This window comes from Electrophorus electricus, chromosome 1 (assembly GCF_041902795.1).
Source record: "Electrophorus electricus isolate QZ-2024a chromosome 1, ASM4190279v1, whole genome shotgun sequence".
NCBI classification, from domain to species: Eukaryota; Metazoa; Chordata; class Actinopteri; order Gymnotiformes; family Gymnotidae; genus Electrophorus; species Electrophorus electricus.
In genome coordinates this window covers 40,029,823-40,057,538 of record NC_137497.1, presented here as the reverse complement: position 1 = coordinate 40,057,538, position 27,716 = coordinate 40,029,823, and the positions used below count along the sequence as shown (strand labels likewise).

Genomic DNA, 27,716 nt, shown 5'->3' with positions numbered 1-27,716 from the left:
TTTTTTCCAAAATAGTGTCACTGTCACAGATGACAAAAATGAAAATACAATTCCATTACATGGCATGCTACATGCCATGTAGGATTGAACTGAAAGAAAAGGATTGTTTGTTTGTTTTTTTTGGTGTTGAGGTTAACAAACAGCTAATTAAATAGAAACCCTTTAAGGTTTAGACGACTAAGCTCTGTGGTGCTGGTTGTGGATTAGGACTGCATGTGGTTTTCTCTGGAGAGAAAGCGAAAGACTGACCTCAACCCAGCACTTCCACCGTCCCCGTGTGGTCTGTAGGGAGGTCCTGAGGGAAACCCTGGCTGACGATGAGCTCCGCCGAAGGGACCAGTGGACGCTTTTTGGTAACGAGGCCGAAAAGGTCGAAGTCGAGGTGATCCGCAACCAACACGAGGTCCGCAGGCGGGTGGACCGCTTGGCGCTGCGCAGAGAGGTGAAGAAAAGCGACTGCACGCGTTATTCTCGTCACCTGTAGAGAACCTTCTGCTACACATGTGATGAGCTGCATCAGCATGGCTCGGATCCTGTCGATCTAAAAACAATAGTTCTCCCACTAAAAGCTAACGCCGCTAATGTCAAATGAAGCTGCAACGAGATGAGCTCGCGCTAACCCACTTTCCCACTAGCCTTTATCCCACGGCTTATTTGTCAGCCGTGTTAATGTTTTTGTTATTGTTGTGCGGGATTGTACCTAATAACTTTTTCTGCTGTCTTAGGGTGAGAGGTTTCATCCCGTTTTCTGGTTGGTTAAAAAGCAAACCATAATGATATTTATTATCATGAGAGAAATTGTGACAGAACTGGGTGAATGCATGTGGCACAGTTTTGATTGCTTGTTGGATTTTTTTGAGGCCTGCCAATAGTCAGCAAACAAAAGCTCTTGAAAGCTTACCTTTATGTTGTGTAATCACCTAGCTAGCTGACAGTTATTTCTTTATTCCTTATTCCTGAGTTATTCATTAGGACTTTATAATGTTTATGGGAAGACAGTGGAGCTCCTCCAAGGGTATTTCCCTTCACCAATGTTCCTCCCTTCATCCTTCCATCTGGGTGATTCCCCTGAGCGGAGATCTCTGCCCCCAGGCACAGCGAAAGGCCTCCATGCACCTGAGGTTTCTGGAAGACTTGAGCATGAAGGCCCCAGACTTCCCCATCCCCCTGCGCCCGCACACCATGTGGGAGGGCATGACTGTCCAACTCTCCTGCATGTCCCAGGGCAGCCCGGCTCCCTGCATCACCTGGTCGGTGATTTCACCAAACATTTGTTATTCATGCAAGAAAGGATCTACGGTTTCACACACACCCAAAAAAATCGATTTTTCATAAACTTTATGGATTTACGTGCTACAAGACTTGTCAGTAGATGGGCTTAGGTGTCTTTTCCAGAATGCTAATGCAATGTATTACATCGAAGTGGCCTGTGTTTTCACCCCAGTTGCCTCCCAGTATTGATCTCTACCAGGCACTTTGGGCAAGACAATGCTGGTGGAATGAAAAGTCATTTGTGAATATTTCCTATAAAAGTACTGGACAGGAGACAGTGCTAATGTTCAATGCTGGGGTTTAACCCTTCCATACGATCTCTGACATGTCTGAGTATGGTGTTGTGGTTGACAGGTACAAAGATAACGTGCCTCTGAGAGAGACACCACAGCCCTGGAACTACAAGCTGCAGCAGAAATACGGCCTCAACACCCTGGAGATTAGAAGGTAATTACATTTAGAAAATAAGTCAATCAAAAACCAAAGAGAGAAGTTTTTTAAAAAGTCAGTAAAAGAAATTGCTCTCAAATAATTGCATCTAAAACTTTTAAACGCTGCTGGTGCAGATAAAGCCTGTTAGGTGTTGGCCACTTTCAGGCGTCTCATCTTCACTGATCTTACATATGAGTTTTAGACATAACAAATGTAAGTGACGTTTATCTTTATTGCTAAAGACGTGGCTGCAGGCATGTGCTTCAGCAGTAGATAAAGGAGACCACCGTCTGTACTTTTAGCTTACTCATTTGTCTTAAGTGTCATTTCCGTTATTTGTTTAAAACGTTCTCCAGATTTCACCATTATCACCGCTCCAGCCTGCACTAGGCTGGCTCAGCTGAAACGCTGCTGATGAATGTGGGGTTCGGGCGGAGAATCGAGGGGCGGGGTTCATTCTCCTGGCTGATGAATGTGGGGTTCGGGCGGAGAATGGAGAGAAGCTGGTTCGTTCGCCATGCTGATGAATGTGGCGTTCGGGTGGAGGGGAGCTGGTTCGTTCTCCCTGCTGATGAATGTGGGGTTCGGGTGGAGAACAGAGGGGCTGCTTCATTGTCTGCATGCTTTCTTCCTCAGGTGCAGCCCTGCCGATGCTGGGGAATACAAAGTGGTGGCTAGAAGCTGCTTGGGTGAAGCGAGTACCTTCGCCACACTGGCGGTGAACTGTGAGGGACTCACTTGCGTTTCATGGCCGCTTAACAGTTGTTTAACTGCTGAACAGACTGCTCATTTCACCAATTACCAGGGAAGATGTTTCCAGACTACTCAAACATTTTTCAGAACCCGAATGCCACGATACACTTGCGCATTAACTTAATTCAAGTCCAGGTCAAATAAAATTCATCTAATCAGTTTCCAACAGTTTCCAAGTTAATTATTTGAGCATGCTGGGTTTTGAGTCAGTGAATGAGAGATGTCTGTTTAAAATGCTATAAGTGCCTCATCAGTGCATGAGTCGTGTTTACTGCCGGGTTCTCCAGTGCACAGCCTGCAGCACACCATCAGCCTGTCATGCCATCTCCAATAATCACATACACACTGAAACATAATGAAGCATTTCAAGCAGGAATTACCCCTTACAGTTTCGATTTCACAGTGGTCTTTGATTGTTAAGAATTTGTTTAAGGAGAGTGGGTGGAGGATGTGTGTGCGTGTGTGTGACTGACTTGGCTTTCTCTCCTGCTTTTACATACCTTCCTTCTTCCCAAATCAGCATATCACGGCACGGAGGCCGGTCTGCTGCGCGCCCAGACCGCGGGTGAGTCGACATCACCATTCCTAATGAAAAATGACTCCTCTCCTTTTCCCCTGCCTTTTGAGGTCTCCATCTCCTCGGCTGAGACAGAGGCGCTGGCGCACTTTGAACACTCAGACACGGCTTTTTTTTTTTTTATCCGCACAAAATGACTGCAGGCTGGAGGTGTAGGATGCTGTGTGTGTGTGTGTGTGTGTGTGTGTGTGTGTGTGTGTGTGTGTGTGTGTGTGAGAGAGAGAGAGAGAGAGAGAGAGAGTGTGTGTGTGAGTGAATGGATCACAGCAATTTCAGCTGCAGAGTCATGTATATTTCATCACAGGTGCTGGGATTCATTTGGTCCTGCTCTTAGCTCTGCAGCCAGCTATATGCCACTGTCTCACACCCTGTAGTGCTATGGGAGGTTGTCTTCCACCCAACAAAGCAACACAGTAACTGCCTCCCTCAGCTAGCGGCACTCGCTGCACTGTGATTAAACCGTCTCTGCCTTTGACTTCCATCAACTGCCCTGGGGTGCCCTTTTTCTGGGGGTGTAGTTTAAACAGGTATTCTTTAGAAGTTCTGGATAGCTGCTGTGCTAAGCATTCTCCTGTACTGGCCTATTAGTGGGTGTGTGCATGCTGTGCATATGGTTTGCGTAATGGCATGATCTCAGCCCCCACAGGTGTTGTCCACGTAGCTCGTCTGACCGGGCTCACAAATGTACTTATTGCGTTTAATCAGCTGAGTTTGAACAGCATGGTTTTGCGATTGATAACTCTATTTGCATTGAGGACCGCGCTTCATTGCCTTGGAGCAGCGCGTGTGAAATGTACTGTGTGTTTTTTAACGGGTGTTTTTAAACGTGGGGCGGTTGGCATTAACGTGGCACTGGCAATCACATGCAGCGCACGCTACACAGCATCAGAGGAAGTACCACATGCAGCTCCTGAGCTAATTTCACTCAGGTTGCGCCTGAGCTAATTCCACTGAGCGTGGTGTGTCATGGTCTCGCTGATATGAGGCAAATTCGAGATGGAGACATTCCAGGTTCCTCTCAAAGCCATTACGGTGAAGTTCTAGCTACAAGTTATTACTCTGCATCACGAAGCCACTTGCAGTGGCTTTCTGTCTGGCCTGCAGTTGCTAACAAATAGCCTAGCTTGTGAGGAACAAATAGCCTAGCCTGTGAGGAATCGTACCTTTTCAAAACCTGTCCCATCCTGTACCCAGAAGGCATCACTTCTACGGTGCTTTCCTCATTATGGTAATGTCTGGCCCTGACTCTCCTAGAGATGGCTTACTATAGTTCTTTAGAAGCACATGCAATCCTGGACAATGAAGAGTAACCTACTTATTTTTACAGCTTGAGTCATTATTATGTGGCTATCCCACGCTCACCCCCACCACTACATGCACGCTGCTGCACACCACCACACTTTAATTAAGATTTTTAGTTGTTGGATTGTTCATTTGTGCAGTCTGTGATGAGTAGAGGAAAGGAAATCTTTTATTACTCCCTCCTGCTTCATGGAGATAATTAAATGTGATTCAGTAAGTGTGCTAGTATCCTCATATCAATAGAAATATAAGATTGTGTGTGTGTGTGTGTGTGTGTGTGTGTGTGTGTGTGTGTGTGTGTGTGTGTGTGTGTATAAAATATATATATATATATATATATATATATTACACACACACTCACTGCCTGGCCAAAAATTTGTCACACACTCATATTTGGTTGGACCACCTTTAGCTTTGATTACGGCACACATTTGCTGTGGAATCATTTCCACAAGCTTCTGCAATGTCACAACATTTATTTCTGTCCGGAGTTGCATAAACTTTTCTCCAAGATCTTGTATTGATGATGGGGGATTTGGACAACTGCGGAAAGTCTTCTCCAGCACATCCCAAAGATTGTCAATGGGGTTCAGGTCTGGACTCTGTGGTGGCCAATCCATGTGTGAAAATGAAGTCTCATGCTCCCTGAACCACTCTTTCCCAATTTGAGCCTGATGAATCCTGGCATTGTCATCTTGGAATATCCCCGTGCCATCCCCGTGCCATAAAATCCATTGATGGAATAATCTGGTCGTTCAGTATATTCAGATAGTCAGCTGACCTCATTCTTTGGGCACATAACGTTGCTGAACCTAGACCTGACCAACTGCAGCAACACCAGATCATAGCACTGCCCCCACAGACTTGTACGGTATGCACTAGGCATGATGGGTGCATCACTTCAGCCGCCTCTCTTCTTACCCTGATGTGCCCATCACTCTGGAACAGGGTAAATCTGGAATCAGACCACATGACCTTCTTCCATTGCTCCAGAGTCCAATCTTTATGCTCCCTAGCAAATTGAAGCCGTTTTTGTTGGTTAGCCTCACTGACAAGTGGTTTTCTTAAGGCTACACAGCTGTTTAGTCCAAATCCCTTGAGTTCCCTTCGTATTGTGCATGTGGAAATGCTCTTACTTTCACTATTGAACATCTCTGAGTTCTACTGTTGTTTTTCTACAATTTGATTTCACCACACGTTTAAGTGATCGTCGATCATGATCATTGAAGATTTTTTTCCGACCACATTCCTTCCTCAAAGATGATGTTTCCCCAGTCCTTCCACTTTAATAATGCGTTGGACAGTTCTTAACCCGATTTTAGTAGTTTCAGCAATCTCCTTAGATATTTTCTCTGCTTGATGCATGCCAATAATTTCACCATTCTGAAACAGATTAACATCTTTTCCACGACCACAGGATGTGTCTTTCAGCATGGTTGTTTAACAAATGAGAAGCTACTCACTGCATCAGTTAGGGTTAAATAACTTGTTGTATATATAAAAGTGTGTGTGTGTATATATATATATATATATATATATATATATATATATATATATATATATTTATATATATATACACACACACTTTTATATATATATATATATATATATATATATATATATATATATATATATATATATATACACACACACACTTTTATATATATATTTATATATATATATTTATATATATATATATATATATATATATATATATATATATATATATATATATATATATATATATATATATATAGTGTTTCTGAAGTATTTTCTCAGTAATAATGGATTTGTTTGTTCTGAACTCCTCATTTGACTTCCTCTCCTCTCTCCTCTTCCTCTCCTCTCCAGGCCCAGTGCTGGACCAGGAGGCATCATTCGCCTCCACTTTCCCTCCAACCTTTGTGAAAGAGGGGGAGAACCTGGTCCTCGTCTGTGGCTTCTCCTCCCCTCTGCTCCCCTTCCAGCAGGATGTCACCTGGTTCAGAGACGGTGAGCCCTCTAGGGGTTGCTTTCATTTCTTAGTGTATAGAAATTTAAGCCTTTCTGAAATGTAAAAACAACATTTTAAAAAGGCTGAAAATAATCACTTAGTAAAGATAATTATTTTATTTGCTATTTACTATTAATATTTATTATTGCTTACTTATTATTCTTTTAAGAGCTTCTTTATTCATGTCCCTCTGAAGCATCATTTTAGATGTTTAAACGCATCATACAGGTCCAGCGCAGTCACACAGAAGCATGAGCATGCTACTGAAATATCCCACCTGCAGAATTTATCCAATTTATCCTTAAATAATCTGATATGGACTGTGGATGGATCTGAACTCCTCAGGGCAGTAAATGTCCAGGCTTAGCTTCCTTTCTCCAACCTATAACATATATACTTGCCATCAAATTAATTATAATCACCATTTTATTAGCAACATCCTTTAGGTAGAGTTCACCTGCCCATCTGTATGTAGTCCATCTGTTGGCGGGCACATATTGTGTTAGTTGTATTTTATTCAGGGGGCAGACCACTCACGACAGGAACGTGACAATGACCTGAGCAGAAAATACAACACTGCTAACCTAAAATACCAGCACCAGTTGTTGGTGTTAATGCAAACAACGTGAGCATTGTCATCACCTGGCCTGTAATCTGAGTGATAAACAGAGCGGCGAAGCGTGCCTGATGGGTGATGCCTGCCTCCAGGCAGACTACAGTCTGTAACTGAACTAATATAGCAGCCAGTGAGTCTAGTCACAAGGTAGGAGCTTCTAACAGAGTGGTGAATGAGTATACGCAACTGTGACCTAGTATAGTCATGTGCTGTTTGTGATGTTTTGGTGGCGTGTTTTGGTTTATGTGCGACGCATTCTGTAGGGGTGCCTCTGCGTCCAGCTGGCCACGTGGATCTGCAGACAGACCTGCGCACTACCACGCTCAGCCTGAAGGGGATGCTCAAGGAGCATGAGGGGCTTTACTCGGTCCATCTGCGCACCTGGGATGGCACCGTAGAACACAGCGCTTTCGTCTATGTCAAAGGTCAGAAGCAGTTCAGCATCTTAGATGGACTGATGGATGGAAATGATCGTGTTTTGGTTATGTTTCATTTCAGTTATTTATTTTTTTTCCACCTTTTACATGAATAGATGTGCCAGTTAGCTCTATTGTTTAGGTCCCCTTCATGCCATCAAAAAAAAAGCTCTGACCTTTCAAGGCATGGACATTAGCAGCAGAGGACCAAGTCCTCTAAGTTGCAAGGTGGGACATCCTTGTTTTCCCAGATTGTCCCAAAGATGCTCAAACAGATTGAGATCTTGGGAATGTGGAGGCCAAGTCAACACCTTCAACTTTGTCATGTTCCTCAAACCATTCCTGAACAATTTTTACAGTGTGGCAAAGATTATTAGCATTATCCTGCTGAAAGAGGCCACAGCCGTTAAAGAATACCATTGCTGTGAATGGGTGTACCATTGCCATGGAGGGCTGCACTCAGTCAGCAACAGTGTTTAGGTAGGTGGTAGGTGTCAAAGTAACATCCACATGGATGCCAGGACCCAAGGTTTCCCAGCAGAACATTACCCATAGCATCACGCCGGCTTGCCGTCCTCCCACAGTGCGCCCTGGTGCCATCTCTTCCCCAGATAAGCTATGCACACACACCCAGCCGTCCACGTAAACTAAATGAAAACACGATTCATCAGACCAGGCCACTCTGCAAGTTTTGATGCTCATTTGCCTATTTTACTGTAGATACTTGCAGTGGTGGACAGGGTCAGCATGGGCACTCTGATCCTTCTGCAGCTGTGCAGTCCCATACACAGTAAGCTGCGATGCTCTGTGTGTTCTGACACCTTCCTATCATAGACAGCATTAACCTTTTCAACAATTTGTGCTACAGTAGTTCCTCTGTGGGATCGGACCAGATAGGTTAGCCTCCACTCCCCATACGCGTCAATGAGCCTTGGGTGCCCGTGACCCTAACATCTCTTCACCAGTTGTCCTTCCTTGGACCACTTTTGGTAGGCACTAACCACTGCACGCCAGGAACACCCTGCAGATGTAAACCTGTCATTGTTGGTGACCCTCTGACTCAGTCCTCTGGTCTTGTCAAAGTCGCTCAGATCCTTAGCCTTTGCCCATTTGTCCTGCTGCAACACATCAACTTCAAGAACTGACTGTTCACTTGCTGCCTAATATATCCCACCCCTTGACGAGTGCCATTGTAATGAGGTAATAAATATTATTCACTTCACCTGTCAGTGGTTTTAGTGTTGTGGGTGATTGGTGTATAGATGTGTACCTTGAAATACCCTGGTAAATAAGTTTAATGGGGTAATTTAGACCACCAAATAGTTTTTTAGCTCATTGACACAGTGTGTATTTAGGTCCCAATAAAATAATAAAAACTAAAAATAGATGTAGTTACCCAGTGGTCTGCTGCAAAGCTGGGAATGTCTGTCTGATGGTGCAGATGGTTAGGTTTTCTTCAAATGTGTTGTTAAGAATGTAAATAGTATTTCATTTTCAATTAAAATTCTGTGCCACACTCTCAGCAAGTTCCATTTTGACAGCTCTGCTAATTGTTATGTGTGTGTGTGAAACTTTAAAAGGTTCCAAATCTATAATGTTGCAGAAAATAGCTCCCAGAAAGAATAAAATGATCCTCCATAGGTACCCGTTCTGGGGGTTAAAAGATCAGTGGCTTTGCTGTGTGTATGATCCAAGGTTGCTTCTAGCTAAAGTTGCAAAAACCCAAGATTGAAAACACTGAACACAATTTTTGAGCTCTGCTTTGCAAGTCTCTCGTACAGCCTGGGTGACAACAGCTGTAGCAGTGTGACCCGTAGCTCGTCTGAGAGCCGCTGCTCACAGCGGTCAGCTTCTGCCTAATCCATAATCTACCCTAGCAGCAGGCGCTCCTAAGGGCTATGACGGCGTGCTAGCCATTGACGTTTCTGTCTGTGTTTAGGCACCGAGCAGCTTGTGGCCAGAGTAATTAGGGCTCAGAGCGCTTTTTCTGCACCTTCGCTCCTTAATCTCAGTAGGCGCGTGCGCATTAAGAATCTGGTTAGCATGGGCGAGGAGCTACGGGCGGATGGGAATTTACACTGGGAATTTTCTGATGGCTGCTTCCCCTGCAAGGGGAGCTGTGACGGATGGCAGTCATTATTTTGAGACGTGCTTCTAAGCCCCTCTAATTAATCTCTTTCTTTCTTTCTCTCTCTCTCTCGCTCTCTCTCTCTCTCTCTCCATCACGGTATGTCTCTCTTTCTCTCTTGCTGTATGTCTCTTTCTCATGCTCTCACTCACCTGTCTTTCGCTGACCCCTCTTCCTTCCGTCTTCCGCTCCATCACTTCCCCACCTTTTTCTCCTCCTCTCTCTCTCTCTCTCTCTCTCTCTCTCTCTCTCTCTCTCTCTCCGTATGTCTTTCTTCTTTTCTCTTTCACTCCCCCCCCCCCCTTCAGATGGACCGGCTGCTGTTTCTGGGGCAGCCGGGTCTCCTCTGCAGGTTGGCTGCTCTGACGTGAACAGGGACTACGTCTTCCTCTCCTGGAAGCCTCCCAGTGCAGACGGAGCAGGCCCGGTGCAGGGATACTTCATCGAGAGGTCCGTGCGATGTTGCCATTTCAACACACAGGAACCCTTGATAACGTGGTTGGAGGCGTTGCTTGGCAGCCGTGACAGACACTGTGTCACTGTAGCTCTGTTCCCTGTCTACACCTTCACTAGTTAACAACAAGACTGTGGTTGTAATAAAAACCATGGACAGCTACAGTGTGTGTGTGTGTGTGTGTGTGTGTGTGTGTGTGTGTGTGTGTGTGTGTGTGTGTGTGTGTGTAAAAGAAAGACAGTGAAATGGAGAGAGAGTGAAAGAGTATGTGTGTGCCTACAAGTGTAAACGTGTAAACGTGCATGCTTGCATGTGTATGTTCCTAGGGATGTTTCTGAGGGCGACTGGGGAGATAGAAACAGAGAGATAGGGGCAGAGAGGGAGAGAAACAGAGACATGGGGGCAGAGAAGGAGAGAAATGGATAGATGGGGGCTCATCTGCACTCTGGATGGATGAAATGTCAAAGCATGACTGTGAGTGCCTTAGCCTCCTGTTTCCTAGCAACACCTTTAGGTTCTCAAAGTTTTTCAGAATTTGTTTCCTTCTGTGTTGTTTGGCAGGTAATGGTGTATTATGCTGTCAGTCATGCACACTTCACTGAACATTATCCATGATTTTTGTCAATATTATTTCCTTTTTTTCTATTTTCCAGTATGCTGGTTAATTTAGAAGTAAAATGTTGCAATTTTTGCTTTCGGGCTTTGCTGCAAAAGGGCGTTTGAAAGAACTTTTTAGCAGGGTGCCTGATTCACACAGTGAGACGTGCATTCTGCTACGTGATGTAGCCAAAGCGCACAGCAGGACTGCAAAAAAACAAACGATGCAAGATTCCTCTTTGATTTAAACTGTTTAAACTATTTTGGGATAGCAAAAAAATTGCCTTGTTTTTTACTTGGTGTTTTTATTTGTATTGCCTTATTTGGGCAGTGTTGGTTACATTTAGGACACTCTTTTCTTTCTTTCTTTCTTTCTCTCTTTCTCTCTCTCTCTCTCTCTCTCTCTCTCTCTCTCTCTCTCTTTCAGGTGTGAAGTAGGCACCAGGAAGTGGATACGCTGTAACGAGCTCATCCAGCCACTGTGTCACTACCCTGTCATGGGTTTGAACGAGAACACCATGTACCAGTTTAGAGTGTGTGCAGTCAACCAGGCCGGCGTGGGACGCCCATCTAAACCCACCAACCCCATCCTCACCTCTGACCCTATGGAGCCCAGCAGGACTATGGGTAATTTAGTCAGTTACAGTATAAATATTAAAGACACACTCACACACAAACAGACAAATTAGATTTCCATCTACATGGATTAGGTAATGTTCTGCAATAGGTTTATTCAGTGATTATGGTCCATATAATGTTTACTTTAACTTGGCGAAAGCATAATTCCTTTAAACTACAGTAACAATGTAACATATCCCAACTCATAAGGCAACAGTTAACAAAGACAAAGCATATAATGGCTTCAGTGTTAGAGAAACGTATGACTTTCAGAGAAACGTATGACTCTCATCGTATGACTCTCATCCGAACTCATGTTATCCACCAACTCTGGGCGGAAGGCTTCCTAGCCGTATCTTAATGCTCTCAAATACCTTTTAAAAATATCTTTTACTTGAGAATCAGTGAAACTTTTCCTTATTTCTGATGACCCACTTGTGATGAGGCCTGGTTTGGAACATACAGCCTGATATGAGAGGTGTTATGGTTGTTCAGACAGCCCACCAGGCCCCGCCCCCAGGCCCCGCCCCCAGGCCCTCTTATTAAACACCTCCATTTTTCTCTCGCACTGTTCAACGGTATTGCCCACACCCGCCTTTATCTGACGCAATTTCTGTTGTTCTCCTTGTCTTCCAGTGGTCAAGGTAGAGAGAGGGAAAGAGATTGTGATCACCAAGGACCAGCTGGAAAGTAAGAACCACATGAGTTTCCCCTCACCGGTGTGATAACAAACCCTGCAGTCGATGAAAAGGGTAACACAGGGCACTTCTTCTCCGACGTATCGCACCACTCCTGCTCTCCATGGTTCCGCTGAGTGAAAATAACTTAAACTTTGCAAAGGCATCTGAAGCAGCCTGTGAGGGCCATAGTAACACTGCAGCTGGAGATGATGGAAAACCACATGACTCGGTTTAATGGTGTTATGCTTCACTCCAGAAAGGCCGAAGAGTGTTTTTACTGCCGTCTGCACCTAGAACCAGCAGGAAGGTTTCCTTTGTGGCTGATGCCTCTTAAATCAGCTATAATTGCTTTGTCAGCTGTTCTCCCACATATTTATCAGATCTGTCAGGAAAATTGGTTAAAAACTGTGTAGTATTCTGGAAATACACCTACTAAAAAATGTTTTTGATAATCATGTTTAACATTTGTGTTCAGGGGAATGTTATAATGGATCTGACTTATTTGAAAAGGCTGGCACAAGCTGGCTGGTAGATCCAGGATGTACTATTACTTAAAGGATCAGGGTTACAAAATATCTATGTTTATAAGTCTCGCAAGTCTGAGTTTTGTACATCCAAGTCTTAGGAGTTTCTGCCTCTTTGAGATGTGCACCAGAGGCACACTACATTTAGCTCATTCTGTTCTGGACAAAGTGTTTATACAAACCACTCCACTACTGCCTTTACACCTATGTACACCATTAGATGTATTAGTGAATGTGTATTGATTTTGTCATATGTACATGTAAAGCTGCTGTCTAACTGCTATTCTCTATATGCCCTGAATTTTATTTCACCACCCCAGTAGCGCCACATGCACGCACGCACACACACACTCACACCGCACACACACCTTTCTTTTCTATGCCTTTCTGCTTGTCTCACAAATATGCTATATCTGTGTATATCTATATGACAAAAATTCTATATCTGTGATAGCTAATGTTTGGCCCACTTGCAGGTCAGATCCGCGTTCCATTTCCTCCGACAGACGTGCGTGTGTGTGAGCTGAGTGACACCTATGCTGTGATGTGTTGGACCGAGCCAGACCCGCGGGGCAAGGAGCCACTCAGCTATTTCGTGGAGCGGGTACACACATGTGCAGAAACTGATACACACACACACACACACACACACACACACACACACACACACACACACACACACTGCTGTGGAGTTTGGATCAAAGTCTAGCTGTTACCATGCTTCCCATGCTGTTATAGACAGAAACACACATACACATTTTCCATACCTCCCCACACAGCTCATTACACCATGCTACTTTGTTGACTCTGTCTTCAACCAAGTCTCTGCCGAGGCTTCACGCGGTAAGGTAATGGGTCTAGCTAACAACACCCTTTCACTGCCGCACTAGTTAGCGAGCCATCAGAGGAAAGCAGCATCTGCTGCCGGGGGGGGGGCTCATTAAAAAGTGCAGCCGCTTTCAAGCTGTTCGCACAACACCACGCGACCTGCGATCTTTGTCCCCACGCTCAACTTCAAAGCCGCAGAGCTGACATCACTAACATCTGAAACAAGAAGCACATTTTCTCTAGTTGTGTTTATGACTTAAAACCAGACTGTCCCCATCGCTCCCTGTTTGTTTTACACTTGGTGAGACATTCGAACAACCTCGTGGGTGGCGTTTCAGCTCAGGCCGCCCCAAACGGTGAAGAAAGTTAAAAGAACGTCTTCCCTATCTTTCTTTCTTTTATTTGGTGGCGGTTTTTAAAGCTTAGGCCATCTAATAGGGTCTCGCTCCCTTTTAAACTGCCAGCGGTGATGGTTTCATATAGTGAAGGTATTTCCCTATATCTCTGCTGGGTAATTACGAGTACAGAGCCTATGGACTGCCACAGGACGCTGCAGTTTTGTTGGAGTTATATAAGCAGCTCCATAATAAATCTGTCTGATCTGTCAGGAGCAGCAAGACTTGAGACTCATTTACCTTTACGTTGGGAAAAGAAATGAGAGAGAATATTTTCATGGAAATGTTCCCTTTTTTTATTTAAATGTAATCTATTAAAATGGGAAGAAAACATTGAGAGAGAGCCGAACACATACATTACTAAAACAAAAAAAAAAAGATTGATAAAGTCAATAATTTAAGAGTACAGTTAGGGGACTAAAAAAACAGCAACTGTGCAAAAACTCTTCAGTCCAAGATTGCCTCTGTTTCGTAGGACAGAAATTTGGCTTTTTGTTTGACTACGCATAGACTGGTGAATAATGGCTCATGTTTTCTTGAGAGGCAAACACCGTTTGAAGTCAAGCACTGTTGGTGAATTTGCAGTCAGAAGCAGGGAAGGAGAGCTGGCACCTGGCCAGCTTTGAGAAGAGGATCAGCTCGACTAGGTTCGCTGCCTTTGACCTGCAGAAGGGGAAGACGTACCGTTTCCGAGTGCGCTCCGTCAACAAGTACGGTGTCAGCGAGCCGTCAGAAGCCAGCCAGCCTGTCTCCCTGCAGGAAGCGCTCGGTGGGTGGAGGGACTCGTACAGATCTTCCTCATCTCTACCTTCATCTCTCTCACATGGGTTTAGACCCGTGTTTACTTGTGTGATAGTACTGACAATAACTCATAATAGTGTTTATCAGACTCTAGTCCCCAAGAGTTATAAGACTGTATGATATTTTCCTGATCGGACATGACTAGCTTTTCTGTTCGTCACCAAGTTATCCACAAACTGGCTGGAAAACACTAACATTTTATACATTGGAGACTCCCACCTTGGTGGGAGTCTTGCTTTCAGGTAGCTTCATGCTGTGGTACGGGTGGTTTATTAAAATGGTCTGTTCCCCTCTGTAGGCATACCTGCAGCAGCCCACTCTGTTCAGGCCATCAGGGACACTGCCAATTCAGTCCTACTGCAGTGGAAAGAGCCCAAAAACCCAGAGGGCATTCTGGGATACTACCTATACTGCTGCGAGTTGGGGACCTCAGAGTGGAGAACCATCAACAACAAACCAGTCACCTGCACCAGGTCCAGCCTCTGCTTCGCCCTGAACGTTGGAATGATGTAGCAGGCTAAAGCTTCAGCCCTACATGGACCGCTGTGCTGGCAAATGGCATCATTCAGTGCTGAATAAAAACAGGGGTTTTTTTGGAGGGCAAGGGGTGTTCTTAGTGAGTGATATTGCTTTTCAGAGTTGTGAACCAGAAGGTGATTCTCTGATATTTTGATACATGCCCTCTTTGCTTGGCTATAATTCCTTCCAGCATGACATGAGTTAAATGTATCCATTGGATCTGCAGTAACAGGATGTTTTAATGATTGTACTCCTATCCCTCCAACCTATTTATGACACACTATGCACATTTGTTCTCTGCCTCAGGTTTACAGTGCACGGCCTCAGAACCGGAAAGGAGTACGTGTTCCGTGTGAAGTCCGTGGGTCGAGCTGGAAACAGCCGCTATTCTGAGGAATCCGAGCCGCTCCGAGTGAGGGCAGCCAAGCGTAAGAGCACAGCGGTGGACCTGGAGCTTATGCGCGCGCACACACACACACACACACACACACACACACACACACACACAGAGCAATCGCAGTAATAGTCCAGCATTTTAAAACCTAATCTCCATCAAACACATCTGCAGCGTAAGACTGAATAACACCTGCAATTACTTTTATACGTTGCCGAATGGAAATCACGTTGGACTGGAAACGCACTTGTAAGGGCCGTCGTTGCATAACTTTGAATAACCATTTTTTGTGATCTTTTTTAATACCTAAACTACATGTGTCACTTTTTTTTGAATAATCTAAGAGAAACACTTATACAAGGTGTTTATTTCCCCTCCTGCGGTCCTGTGTGAGAGGACTAAAGTGAGAATGAGCCTTATTGCTGGTGAAATCTTGAAATGGAAGCACCCTGCAGCTGCCACAGCTGTGACCTGTAATAGGTTGCCGGATAACGCGCCTTCTCCGCCGCGCTCTGCGCTAAACGCCTCCTCAATTCTACTGTCACTCACACTTGGGACATTTATAAATACACCCCTGATCAATCAGACAATGATAGACCCAATGTCCGGTCCTTCTAGCCGGAAAATCTTTGCACAGCTCTCTATGAACGGAGGGATAAACGTATGAATGGATGTGCCGTTCGACAGTTAATCTTTTTTTATATATAATATTGTTTTCCATTTAGGACACTGCATTCTGCCAATTTAATTTCCCTCTCCCAGACAGAATAAGAGAGCAAGTGGGGTTGACTGGTATTAGAATCTACGGAGTGAGCAGAGAAACCAGGATTCTGATCCTTCTTTACTATGCTTCATTCATAACCTTAGCATCTTCTGTCATAGATTAATATAGTAACACTACTTATTCTCAATATATATCTACAGTGCCCTGTCGCTTAATTCATTGGCTTTAGCATTAACACAGAAAATCAAGTTTTGAGCTGTAAAGTGGTCATCAGTCTAATCAGTTACTCATTTAACCACCAATATTACTGCTGATGAGCAGAGGTCAGCGGGACGAGATCACAGTAACCACACCCTGCAGCCTTCCCTGACGGTCAGCCAAGTTGGCATTTCTGGGTGTAGTATAGCTTTAATGGGATTGCATAGTGAAATGATTTGCACCAGTAATGCTTGCGCCTGTAATGGGCCCTCACCAGATTTCATTCATGGCTGTCCACATGGTCATTTCACCTCAGTGTTTGTTGGACACGGTTTCCATTTAATGGTCTTATTCAGACGTACAGAGCCGGCATACTGCTGGCAGTCTAAGCAATATTATACCTACCACCACCCACACCACCACCACCAGGTCTAAGACTCAAACTGCTAATCGTTCAGGCCAGAGCTTCAGCCGCACAACGGGCGGTGCCGCTATTATCAGCCATGGCGGGTGGAGCCGCAGCATGGTGGAGACCGCTCACCTTCCTGCAGTGCACTGATTCGCGTTCGGAGAGCCAACATGAGCAGGCCAGCAGTATGTTGTGTAAAGAATACAACAACACTGGATGCTGGTCTGAGCTGGCTCTCCAGGGTCATACTCTTAGTCCACTGTTTTAATTGAGCTTTTTAAAAATGTATTCTTTTGTTTCCTCCTGAGATTCAGTCTATTACCATGATTCTTTCTCTTTAATATATTTGAAGGGATTTGGCTTTGGTTTTGGGGTGATGTAGCTAACGGAGACGCAACAACCCCCCTATGCCCCCACCCCCCCCCCCCACCCCCCCGGCCCGCTGCAGTGGTCCCCACGGCCCCGTCTGCCATTTCTCTCCTCCGCTGCACGGGCATTGAGATGGTGATCGCCTGGCGAGCCCCTGCCAGCAACGGCGGAGACCCCGTGCGTGGCTACTACCTGGACCAGCGGGAGAAGTCCCAGAGCACATGGTCAGAGGTCAACGTCAGACCTGTCAAGGATAGGGTGTACACGGTGGGTCCAGGGCTGCCCTGTCATACCATGTCTGCCATCACGGGATGTGTTGTCTTTCATTGCTGTTTGGTTATGTTTTATTTTGGATTTATTATTTATATGGAAATCTCTGTGAACTCTGTGAACAAATCTCAAGGATCCTTAAAGTCTCTATAAGGAATTTCTGAATAGTGAAAACAAACCAAAACTGATTGCTTTAAAGCAAGAAGTTCTCGTTTGAAAAGTCCACGAGCCAAGCTCTGAATATGGAGCCGTTAAGATGAAACTGGATATTAACTAATGATTTGAGTCAGGTGTGTTTGAGCAGTGAAATCACCAACTCTGCCTGACCCATCCAGAACTGACCTTTGGGTCTCCCACATATAAACAAGTTTTACAGTTTTAGAAACTCATAATTGTGGCTCAATCCAAAATGCACCCTGCTAAATATGTATCTTGTTTGAACAGTCATGAGCTAAAAATGGATTTCCATGATTTACACTGCTTATCCTTTTATAAACACATTTATCTGCTAATGCATTTACTTAGTCACCAAGCTTTCTCCCTTTCTTTACATGTCACCTGGCACCAAGCTGTGTCCATGGCAACCTAATTACAAACTCCCATTAAAGGACTTTAAAAAAAAATCCCAATCACTCTCTAATTTGTATACCAGAAGGGTGGCAATGATTTGCCTGTCTGTATAGAAGTGTAGTAATTATTGTAGTAAAACCAACACTTAGCATAATGCCATGATGATGCATGGGTTCATAGCACCCTCTGCTGGCCCTCTGATGAGCCCATAGACACTGCGTTCCATTTCATTAATAAGTCCCACAAAAGATAAGTTTTTTGGCTTTAATTTGCCCAACCCGTTTATGTGATGGCCCTGTCATTCATGTTGATTAGAATACATCACTCCGTGATTCAGTACTGTCGGCATTTTTTTGTCATGGTGAATGTAATGTTAATGTTATTCCCACCAGAGATCCCCACCTCATCAGGCAGTCAGGGAAGCAGCCTGCCTATGCAGTTTCGTTAGAAGCTGTCTGTACATCTGTAGCTACGCTCCTCTACTGCAGTGTTCTCACTAATCCAATGGCATGTGCCCAAGTGTCCGCAAGTGGACTACTGCCACCCAGTGGCAGCAAGCTGCTCCAGCAGTTTGCAGTTGAGCCACTGAATCCTGTGTACGCTGAAGTCTCGAGTGTGGAAAAGCTATTGATTCGGAATCAGTGCCTTGATAACTTTTATCACCTGTCTAGCATTAATAGGACTGTATATTTTAAAAGTAATCTTAGTCACACAGGGTAACCACAATCTAAGAAGGCTCATCAAGGGTAATTGTTTTTTGTTTACCACACACTTTTTTAAGTGGTATGGATTTGGGTATCTGCAGATGTGACTAGCCCTTTTCAGGGCAAGTGACCATTGGCGCAGAGATAAAGTGGAGAGATTGATGCTCCCAACCAGCCTCCAGACATTAGTATCTCCGAGCTTTTCAGCATAATATCATTAAGCAGGGCTTCCCGAACATTTATAGGCTGCAGTTCCCGCAGTGCTGCTGAGACTAATTATAAAGAATGAAAGCATGCACAGCTTACATACGCCGGTAGTTATGGTAAGCTTGAACTGTGACCATGTCAGTGCTGTGTTGCTGAACATGAGGAAATCAATGTTAAATCGTTCAGCTCTGGGAGTCTCTCTCCGTCTTATACAGAGATCCACTTTCTCCCGTGTCTTAAGCTTGTCCTCTCTGACTGTGTACCAGCTCATCAAGCAAACATCTGGGTGAGCTCTTTCTTTTCATCGTTTTCTTCTTAAAGGTGTCCGGTCTCCGGGAGGGACACTACTACCAGTTCCGTGCGTTTGCAGAAAACCTCATAGGAGTGGGTAGACCTTCTGTGCCCAGCGAGGCCTTTCTGTGCGAGCAGTGGACAATGCCCGTGCCTGGTGAGAGAGCAACAGATCCACCTGCTACAGAACAATCTCCACTCACACAGAGTACAGCTGGCTCAGCTGAACCTCGAAGCATCGGGGATGCAGCCCAAATGTATTGTGACAGCCGTGCTAGTGTTCTTAATAAACTGACACAGACATATCGCTTTGTTCAGCAGAGGCTGATAATTCCATGGAAGAAGCTCTTCCTACACTGTTAATAATTTATCTGTGACTGAAGATTATTAAGAGGATTTACTGCTGTACATTTAAATGGAGAAACGCAGCACATTTTGTATTTTATAGAGCTCATACTCAGGAATACATTAGTACTTGGGGTATTTTTTTTTTTTTTTTTATTCTGGAAGTCATCTTGCACCGTATGGATATTATTGTGAGAGGCCTCTAGGATGAAGCATGAATACGGACTAAGTTTTTTATCTGTGCCCAGTGATGTCATGTTGTATTTCTGCCAGTTGCAGGTTCACATGCAATATGTAACCATCTATTGCAAGGATATAAATGTGACAAACATGTTTTCTCTTACAATTGTCAAGTTGTGCCTTGAATTACAATGTTTTATTACCTGGCTGAAAAAAGCCATTTTTCCCCTGCAAGAGGAAAAAAGACGGTTCACACAAAGTGATGTGAGAAGCCAAGGAAGACTCGAAATCCTCCTGCACAGACCGAGGGATTCGTGTTTAGATGGATGAACTGACACATAGATGGATAGCTGGCTGGGTTCGAGGGATGGTTGATAAATCTGTCAATGCATGAATAAATTGCCGGGTTTCCCCCTACACTGCCCCTAGGCAGCCCTTATGATCTGGAGTTACGAGAGGTTAGGCAAGAATCCCTGGTCCTGTTATGGGCGGAGCCTCTCTATCAAGGACAGTCAGCAGTCACTGGTTATGTGGTGGAGATCAGTCCAGGGGAGGAGTCAGAGGACTGGACCGCTGTGACAAAGAAGCCAATCACAGACACCCAATTAAAGGTCAGTGCCTAGTCTTAAAGGACTTTTAGGACTTTAAAGAAGTGCTTTAAGAAAATTAAGAGCCTTACACTGGCTCTTCTGCTGGCAGGTGTCTGGGCTGCAAGGTGGTCAGATTTACCGCCTGCGTGTGTCCGCCGTCAACAGTGCTGGAGTAGGAAGACCCTCTCTCCCCACGGAGCCAATCAAAGCCCAGACCAGCCCAGGTCGGTTCCTTTAAAATGTCCAGCAGATGGCGCTCTACCTCTGAGTCAAGGTTTGCTGATTACCGATCTTCACTCCTATGACTGTCAGGAAGCAGAGACATCGAGATCGGGGTCGATGACGACGGCTTCGTCTTCATGAGCTTCGAGGGCCCTGAGACTGCTGACAAAGGCGAGGTGAAGTGGAATAAGAACTACAGAGAGCCTATTGAGGCCGGAAGAGTCCGCTTGGAGAGCAAGCAGAACAAGTGTGTTCATTATTGTGGTCAGACTCGCATTTCAGAACACCTGAGATATACCTGTAATGTAAATGTTGTAATATATCTAGTATTATCAGATATAGTACAGAAGTTATAAAGTCATAAAATAAATGCCAAAAAAATAATGGTAAAGGTACGTCTTTAAGGCGTAAAGTAACAATTAGTTCTTGATGTGTAAAGATGCTTAGTAAGTAGTTGACAAGAGAACACGTAAAGTCATAAAGCTTCGTGTTCTGCCCGTCCCCAAACTCCGCCCTTCTCATTCAAGTTCATAGTTCAGGACAGGGTGGGCGGAACCGGGGGAAATGACTGGTTAGTGAAGTGGTAAAGGCACATCGTAATGCATGAAGATGCCACAGTGAGACGAGTATTTGTGTGCCAGGTCCATTCTCACCTTCACGGCCGCCTCAGAGGAGGACCTGGGCCTCTATACTGCTGAAATGACTGAGACCCCTGGCATCTCCTCCGGTTTCAATTTCACCGCAGCAGGTAGGTACTGCTTCTTCTATTGTTTTACCATATATAGATTGTTTTTTGTATGTTATTTGTTTCATTTTTCACTTAAATTAATACTGGCTCTGATATCCAACATAGCCGTAAAGCTCAAAGTTTTGAGAGAAAATTAGAAAGTTATAAGAGTAGAAAGACCAGATGTTCTTGAACTTGCTTGGAAAATTGCTGTTAGCTAGAAAATGGGAGTCTTTCTGAGTACAGCAATAATTCAGTGCAACTGAGCTGTCGAGTGTAAAAATCAGGTTTTTCATCTGCTGTAATTTAACAGTAAGCCTCCGTTATACTGTAGCGGGCCAAGCAGCTGTAGCCCAACTGCAGAGGAATTATAAGGATTATGGACCACGCCATTCCCACAGCCGGTCCCACGGGGCCCGACTTTGACGCCGCGCTTGTTTCTCGTCTCGCAGATCTGGAGCGACTGATGGAGCTGAGCTGGCAGGTCCAACACCCACGTAAGTGGCAGAAGGAACAGCTGAAGGAGCCCTGCTGTAGCGTTGCGGGCTTGCTTCGGCCAATGCTGAAGCCACGGGTCATGTTAAGGACCGAGGCTGCAGCTTCGCTGACAGCTGTGGGATCCCCAGCAGGGGCTTGGAGGTCCCATCGCAGAGACGTGCCGATCTGCATCCCTGAGCTCAGGAATCTATCGTGGTACAGCAGGGGTCACTAAGCGGGGCAGTCGCGCCCCAGAACCGGACCTCAGAACCCCTGATTTTCAAAACTTTGTGTTCTTTGCTTCCTAGTGTTGCGCTGAGCTTCTTGTGCCATATCCAAACCACCCACCTAATTATCAAGCCTGTCATAAGATGAACAAACATACACACACACACACATTGCACTTATTAAACATATACAATGGAAACCTTGTACTGTATCCAAATAACCTCCCTGCTTGGGAACCAGTTGATTAAACATTTGTTAAATACATTACATAACCCCAAATAATAAATAACCACATAAATAACCACTATTTTTAAAGTACCATGTTGCATTTTGATTGTAGAAAACACTACAAATATACCCACACATGCACACTAAAAGCACTCCCACCCACCCATTGATGTTTTTTTTGTTGGTTTGTTTTTTTTGGGTGGGGATCCAGTGATCAGTCTGCGGTCGGAGGGCTGGCAGGTGGAGGTGTTGGAGCAGGGAGCTGTGCGTCTGTGGCTGCAGACTGAGCCTCTGAGCAAGGGTGCCGAACTGCGCATGATTCTCAACGACAGAGAGATCTCCAGCACACCGGTACCCATCTCCCATCTCCTCTTCTCCACTCACAAAGTCTCCTGAAGGGTGTGTGTGTGTGTGTGTGTGTGTGTGTGTGTGTGTTTGTTTTCAGGAACATTTAACTTTTCTGCACTTTCTGTGAGATTAACTAAGTTCGATGAGGTTCAGCACTTACGTAATACCCCACAGACCACTGAGACAGAGTTGAAATTGCATGTGGTTGTGCCTTTATCCACAGGCACGCAGGATCGGATTTGACAGGGAGAATGGACTAGTGGACATTCTATTTAATCAGCTGTCAAAGGAGGATGAAGGTTCCTACACAGCTCAGCTCAAGGATGGCAGGGCTAAAAACCAGTTCACACTGGTCCTGGTGGATGAGAGTACGTCAGATGGGTCTTTATTCCGCCTCTTAAATTTGGTGCTGACGTCCTGAGCTAGCGCTCAGTGATGCATGCTTCAGCTTGTGCACTCCTAGAATAGGCCTGCTGTGTGCAGCTGTAACTGTCTATAGTCTTATAAAGCCTTATAAGGTTCAGAGGTCAAAGGTCACTGTCACAAACCACACTGACCTTTTGTACTTTCCCCCCCACATTCAGTCTTTCTGATCTTGTCATTTTTGTGTTCGGGTCGTTTGGCAGAGTTCAAGCAAGCCGTGGCCAAAGCCGAGGCCAAGAGGCGGGACTGGAAGAGGTGTGCAGGTGAGTGTTCGAGGGGCCAGTGCGCACGCACACACACACACACACACACACACACTCTCACACACACACTTCAACAGAGGCTATTTTATAAATGCATTCCATTTGAGATTAATTGATTAAAAAGTGTATTAAAGTGAATGAAATGATGTCTCATCAACTTTAGTAATGTGATATCACATTCCGCTGCATGTGTACTGCATTACTCCTTTGGGCGTATGTCACCAGTCAGATTTCTTTGGTTTATCGTTCTTTTCAGTTTTCTTTTAGTCAAATCCCTACTTCATGAAAAACCAAACTACTTTAATGCAATTCAGCATATTGAATAGTTGATTCCATAAGAAAATGCTTCATAATTGATAAACAAGGTGATTTTTTTTTTTTTTTAGGTCCCCACTTTGAGGAGTTTTTGTCCTGGACTGTGACAAATGACTGTGAGATGATTCTGAAATGCAAGGTCATCATCCAACCTACTGCATGCGTGTTTGAGCTCAAATTTACTCCTGACATGAAGCCATTACATAGACACCTGGGTCAGTGTTTACAAAGCAATATGGACTAACTTCCGTTTCTGCTTAGCCATTTTCAGTCAATAAAAATGTAGTGAATTTCATTAATACTAATTCGGAAAGTGGAAATGAATAAACAACATATTTTTCAAATAAGTTGAGCTGAAGGAACTGTTAAAGATTAACAACGCTGATTTGGGATCAGATTTCAGTTGGGTTACAATAGCGGTCAAAAACGGAGTCTGGCTCTGCTTTGTGTATAGTGACGGAAGTTGTTGTTTTTGTTGTTTTTAATGAATGCAGGTGACCAACGTGAACAAGGACACGAAGCTGAAATGGTTTAAGGATGGTGTGGAGATCACGCAGGCCACATACGAGCAGTCTGGAGTTGGCAAGTATACAGTTGCCCAGGTAACTAGCGTTGCCAGGTTACCAACGCTCTCGCCACCGTTGGCTTGGCTTGGCTATTTGCTTTAGCTTAGCACCGCTAGGATGTAGGCGGCGGTTAGCATTAGTCCGCCATCCGCTGCTGGTGGATTTGTAAAAAAAACATTTGAGTAAAATGTTTCCACGAATCAAATAAAGAAGATATTGGAGAAGAGCAAACGTGGCATATGATTTGGTTGTGTTTGCACTTTATAACTTGATGAACATTTAACATATATTTCATTAATAAAATGTAAACAAGGTTATATTTTTATGGCCTTGTAGGTGACACGTAAGGAAGCAGGCGTGTACCGGGCCGTTGTCTCTGACAGCAGAGGAGAAGACGAGAGCATGCTGGAGTTAGTGGACAAGGGTGAGGCTCCTACATCTGAATTAATGATCAAGGCAGCGTTTTACATGCGATTTTGCAGTGGGTTTGACTGAAATGTCTTCCGTGTTTCATGGCACTTTTTTTCCTCTGCTCTCTTCTCAGAGTTTGACAAGCTTACGCAGCAATTGAGCAAACAGTGCGGTAGGTTCGTGAGAAGTTAGGGAGTCACCCACGTCGACCCCGAACACAAACCTCCATATCGTTTTACAAAGCGCTGGCAGTGCGAGCAACTCCCGGCTGTCTGTCTGATTGCAGCTCTCTCCGCCGGCCCCATGAGGATCCAGTGCACGGCAGCCGGCTTTAAACTCTACTGCTCTCTGAAGGACTATTTGAGCTACGTGAAGACCAGCTGGTACTTCAAGTGAGTCCCTTTTGTCCAGAGACACATTCCCCTCGCAAGGCTTTGGCACTGCAGTTCCGTTCTGAGGCCCAGCACACAGGAGCCACCACTTCAAAACAAAAGCTTTGCTTTGAAAGCTTTGGGGCTTTTTGTTTTTTTGTTTTTTTTGTTCTGTTTTTTTTGGGGGGGGGGGGGGGGGGGTTGTGGTTTGTTTTTGGGGATTTGTGATGTTTTCTCTAGCTGATCTTGGGATTCTATTTTAAAGAGGAGCTGTTATTGATTCATTATGGATTGTTGCTAACAGTAATTCTTTCTGTGCTTGGTAGAGAGAAGAAGATTGATCAGGAGGAGAGAACCAAACCTGGCAGCAGTATGCAGAAAGTCTGGATCGAGATATTCAGCCCCACTGAATATGACAAAGGGAAGTACACCCTGCAGATGCTCGATGGGCAGGAGACACACACGCGCTCTCTGGATCTGTCCGGACAAGGTACTGCTGTGGTCATCTGAACGTCCCAGTCGGTCTGAAAGCACTTGAAATACATCAGGTCTGTCTACTGGAGATTTTGTCCTTCGTGGGACAAAAAGATTGTATTATACGGGGGAAAATATTCCTTAAAATTGCTGAATCATTGTGGAAATCTTGTACACACCAGATGACAAATGAATAAAAACAATCTTATAGACACCACAGGACAAATGCATCACTGTGAATGAAACAGAATCACCAACAGGCACTTGTATATTCAGCGGGCACAAAACAGCTTCTCGTCTAACCTTTAGCAGGGCTTGAAAGAAACACAGGGGACTCACTGGTTCAGAGCAACAGCTCCATCTAGTGGACATGCAAAATGTTAGGCTGTTGTGTGTGAGTTAAAATTAACTATACCAGTCCTCAATTCAAAGAGCCTAAGTATCCTTTTGCCTAGATGTCAGGTGTGGTGACACAGTAGACAGTTGCAGTTGCATATTCAAACCAGGGAGGTCTGGATTTGAGCATGTGAGCTGTACTTGCTCTGTGGTGTTCTTTAAAATATTCTCTCTCCTCTGAAGCATTTGCAGATGCTCTGCTGGAGTACCAGAGACTGAAGTAAGTGCAGCTTGGTCAATGCCTTTTCCACACACATCAGCCATAATGACCCATCATTCCATATAGCTCAGAGATCTGTATACTAGTTGGAATAAAATGATTTCATTGTGTGTGCACTTTATTACTTGATGTAAAATTAACAGCTATTTTATTCTGTTTTTATCAGGCAAGTTGAAATTGCTGAGAAAAGTAAGTATGTTTGAAGGACCACGTGGAAATGCTAATGCAGTTATTCATAGGTGGTCACACTAACGGGTTCCCTTCCCAGTATCCATTTGCATACCTGACTGCGAATTAGCATAGAACAATAATAGTTCAGTCCTAGAGACGTGGTCCTGCTTTTTCACTGTAGACCGTGCCAGAGTCACGAAGGGATTACCAGATGTGGTGGCCATAAGGGAAGACAAGGTATTTTCCGCCATTGAAAAGGGTTTCCATCGTCTTTGTATATCAGTCACTGTCCTTATCATGCTCCTGTCTCCACCCCTCCACACTGTCCCTCAGTCTCTGTGTTTGACCTGTTTTGCCGACGGTGACCCGGCCCCGGAGATGTCCTGGCTAAAGAACGACCGGGAGATCCCCTCGGCGGGACGCTACCACATTGCCCTCGACAACAAGTGCTCCACCCTCACCATCCACACTGTGAACATGGAGGACTCGGGCAACTACAGCATGTTTGTGCGCAACAAGCACGGCACGGAGACGGTCAGCGTGACCGTCAGCGTGTACAAGCACGGAGAAAAGCCACGGGCCGATGCCATCGAAATGTAGCGCACAGCAGGTTCGAGGACGTGTCCAGTTCGAGGACGCGTCCAATGCAGTGTTACTACAAACTAGCCCCCAGGATTAGCTTACGATGTAGTACCAAAGCGTATGGTCAGCATGTGTACTGAATAGTTTATTGGATGTGAAAGCCTCGGTTAATGGCAGGGAAACCAGCCAATCAGCTGTACCCAGAATCCCAGATAGGGAATTAAGAGCACATCAGTCCAGAGGTTAACCAAGCAAAAGGCCTGCAAGTCTGTTTGATTTGGTTTGTTTCTGTGTTACTGTTGAGTGGAATGAAACTAAAAGGCCTTTTCTTTCATTGTTTTTTGTTTGTGTTTTGCTTATTTGGTTTGTAGCATGATGGTGCCTGTCTTAATTTTTATGGTGCAAAAGAAATAAACAAATGGGTCAGGGTACGTGTTGTAATAAGACGTGTGTGTGTGTGTGTGTGTGAGAGAGAGAGTGAGAAAAAAAGGGCAAAGGGCTCAGCTCACTAAACTGGGCTTTTTAAAAACATGAAAATCAGAGGCCATCTTTTTCTTTGTGCAAGTTGAAAAGCAAATAGTCCAGAGTGTCATTAACCTGCTGTCCATCTGAACAGTGAGGCTGGCCTCACTACACATCAATAAATGCTGCCAGTGGTGTTAGTGAAAGTAAAAGACCCTTTTAGTGAAATGTGAACGTGTTCTGCTGAGTGCAGACTCGCATTCTGTCCTTGGGCAGAAAAGTTCAAGATGAGTCAATCACACTTGGGTACAAATTGAATGTCTGCCCCTGAATCTTTAAAGGATTCTCATAATAAGATTGAGCAAGAATGAAAAATCCAAATAAAATAATATTTAATTGCAAATCTTACTAAACAAATTGTATGTCAGCAGTAAATTAATCAATATCCTGTTCAGTTTAATTAAATGGAGAACCAACACATTCACCACTCATACCTTAGATAGCTCATTTAAGCTGGCAGAAAGACTTGTTTCCTCCATTAGTACAGAATTACAGTACTACATTACTGTAGAATGTGGTAAAAATTATTAAAAGCATGTGAACCTGTACGCATTCAATTTTTCACAGTCTGCTAATTTGTACTTGGAATGTATAACTGAAATTATATTAAATGTTC

General features: G+C 44.5%; 1 protein-coding gene across 3 annotated transcripts in view; it reads left to right on the top strand.

Annotated features, from left to right (window-relative positions):
• The window catches only part of myom3 (myomesin 3), a 36,700-nt gene extending 9,691 nt beyond the window's left edge, over positions 1 to 27,009 (top strand). Inside the window, exons 4-37 of one of the 3 annotated variants that reach the window (XM_035526595.2) lie at positions 289 to 442; positions 1,093 to 1,250; positions 1,627 to 1,719; positions 2,341 to 2,429; positions 2,978 to 3,022; positions 6,188 to 6,328; positions 7,209 to 7,370; positions 9,798 to 9,939; positions 10,968 to 11,167; positions 11,795 to 11,848; positions 12,839 to 12,966; positions 14,171 to 14,354; positions 14,685 to 14,859; positions 15,212 to 15,333; positions 17,079 to 17,266; positions 19,072 to 19,198; positions 19,996 to 20,177; positions 20,266 to 20,380; positions 20,469 to 20,625; positions 21,020 to 21,126; positions 21,558 to 21,602; positions 22,250 to 22,389; positions 22,610 to 22,754; positions 23,013 to 23,072; positions 23,459 to 23,526; positions 23,882 to 23,989; positions 24,290 to 24,377; positions 24,498 to 24,536; positions 24,651 to 24,756; positions 25,062 to 25,225; positions 25,789 to 25,825; positions 25,992 to 26,014; positions 26,178 to 26,233; positions 26,330 to 27,009. In XM_035526595.2, the coding sequence (XP_035382488.2) occupies positions 289 to 442; positions 1,093 to 1,250; positions 1,627 to 1,719; positions 2,341 to 2,429; positions 2,978 to 3,022; positions 6,188 to 6,328; positions 7,209 to 7,370; positions 9,798 to 9,939; positions 10,968 to 11,167; positions 11,795 to 11,848; positions 12,839 to 12,966; positions 14,171 to 14,354; positions 14,685 to 14,859; positions 15,212 to 15,333; positions 17,079 to 17,266; positions 19,072 to 19,198; positions 19,996 to 20,177; positions 20,266 to 20,380; positions 20,469 to 20,625; positions 21,020 to 21,126; positions 21,558 to 21,602; positions 22,250 to 22,389; positions 22,610 to 22,754; positions 23,013 to 23,072; positions 23,459 to 23,526; positions 23,882 to 23,989; positions 24,290 to 24,377; positions 24,498 to 24,536; positions 24,651 to 24,756; positions 25,062 to 25,225; positions 25,789 to 25,825; positions 25,992 to 26,014; positions 26,178 to 26,233; positions 26,330 to 26,596 (4,069 nt within the window). In that variant the 3' untranslated portion in view covers positions 26,597 to 27,009. Of the gene's footprint in view, positions 1 to 288; positions 443 to 1,092; positions 1,251 to 1,626; positions 1,720 to 2,340; positions 2,430 to 2,977; positions 3,023 to 6,187; positions 6,329 to 7,208; positions 7,371 to 9,797; positions 9,940 to 10,967; positions 11,168 to 11,794; positions 11,849 to 12,838; positions 12,967 to 14,170; positions 14,355 to 14,684; positions 14,860 to 15,211; positions 15,334 to 17,078; positions 17,267 to 19,071; positions 19,199 to 19,995; positions 20,178 to 20,265; positions 20,381 to 20,468; positions 20,626 to 21,019; positions 21,127 to 21,557; positions 21,603 to 22,249; positions 22,390 to 22,609; positions 22,755 to 23,012; positions 23,073 to 23,458; positions 23,603 to 23,881; positions 23,990 to 24,289; positions 24,378 to 24,497; positions 24,537 to 24,650; positions 24,757 to 25,061; positions 25,226 to 25,788; positions 25,826 to 25,991; positions 26,015 to 26,177; positions 26,234 to 26,329 lie in introns of those variants that run through there. The other 2 variants (XM_081719740.1, XR_014125000.1) reach the window with 2 other exon arrangements.
• The last annotated feature ends 707 nt before the right edge of the window (positions 27,010 to 27,716 follow it).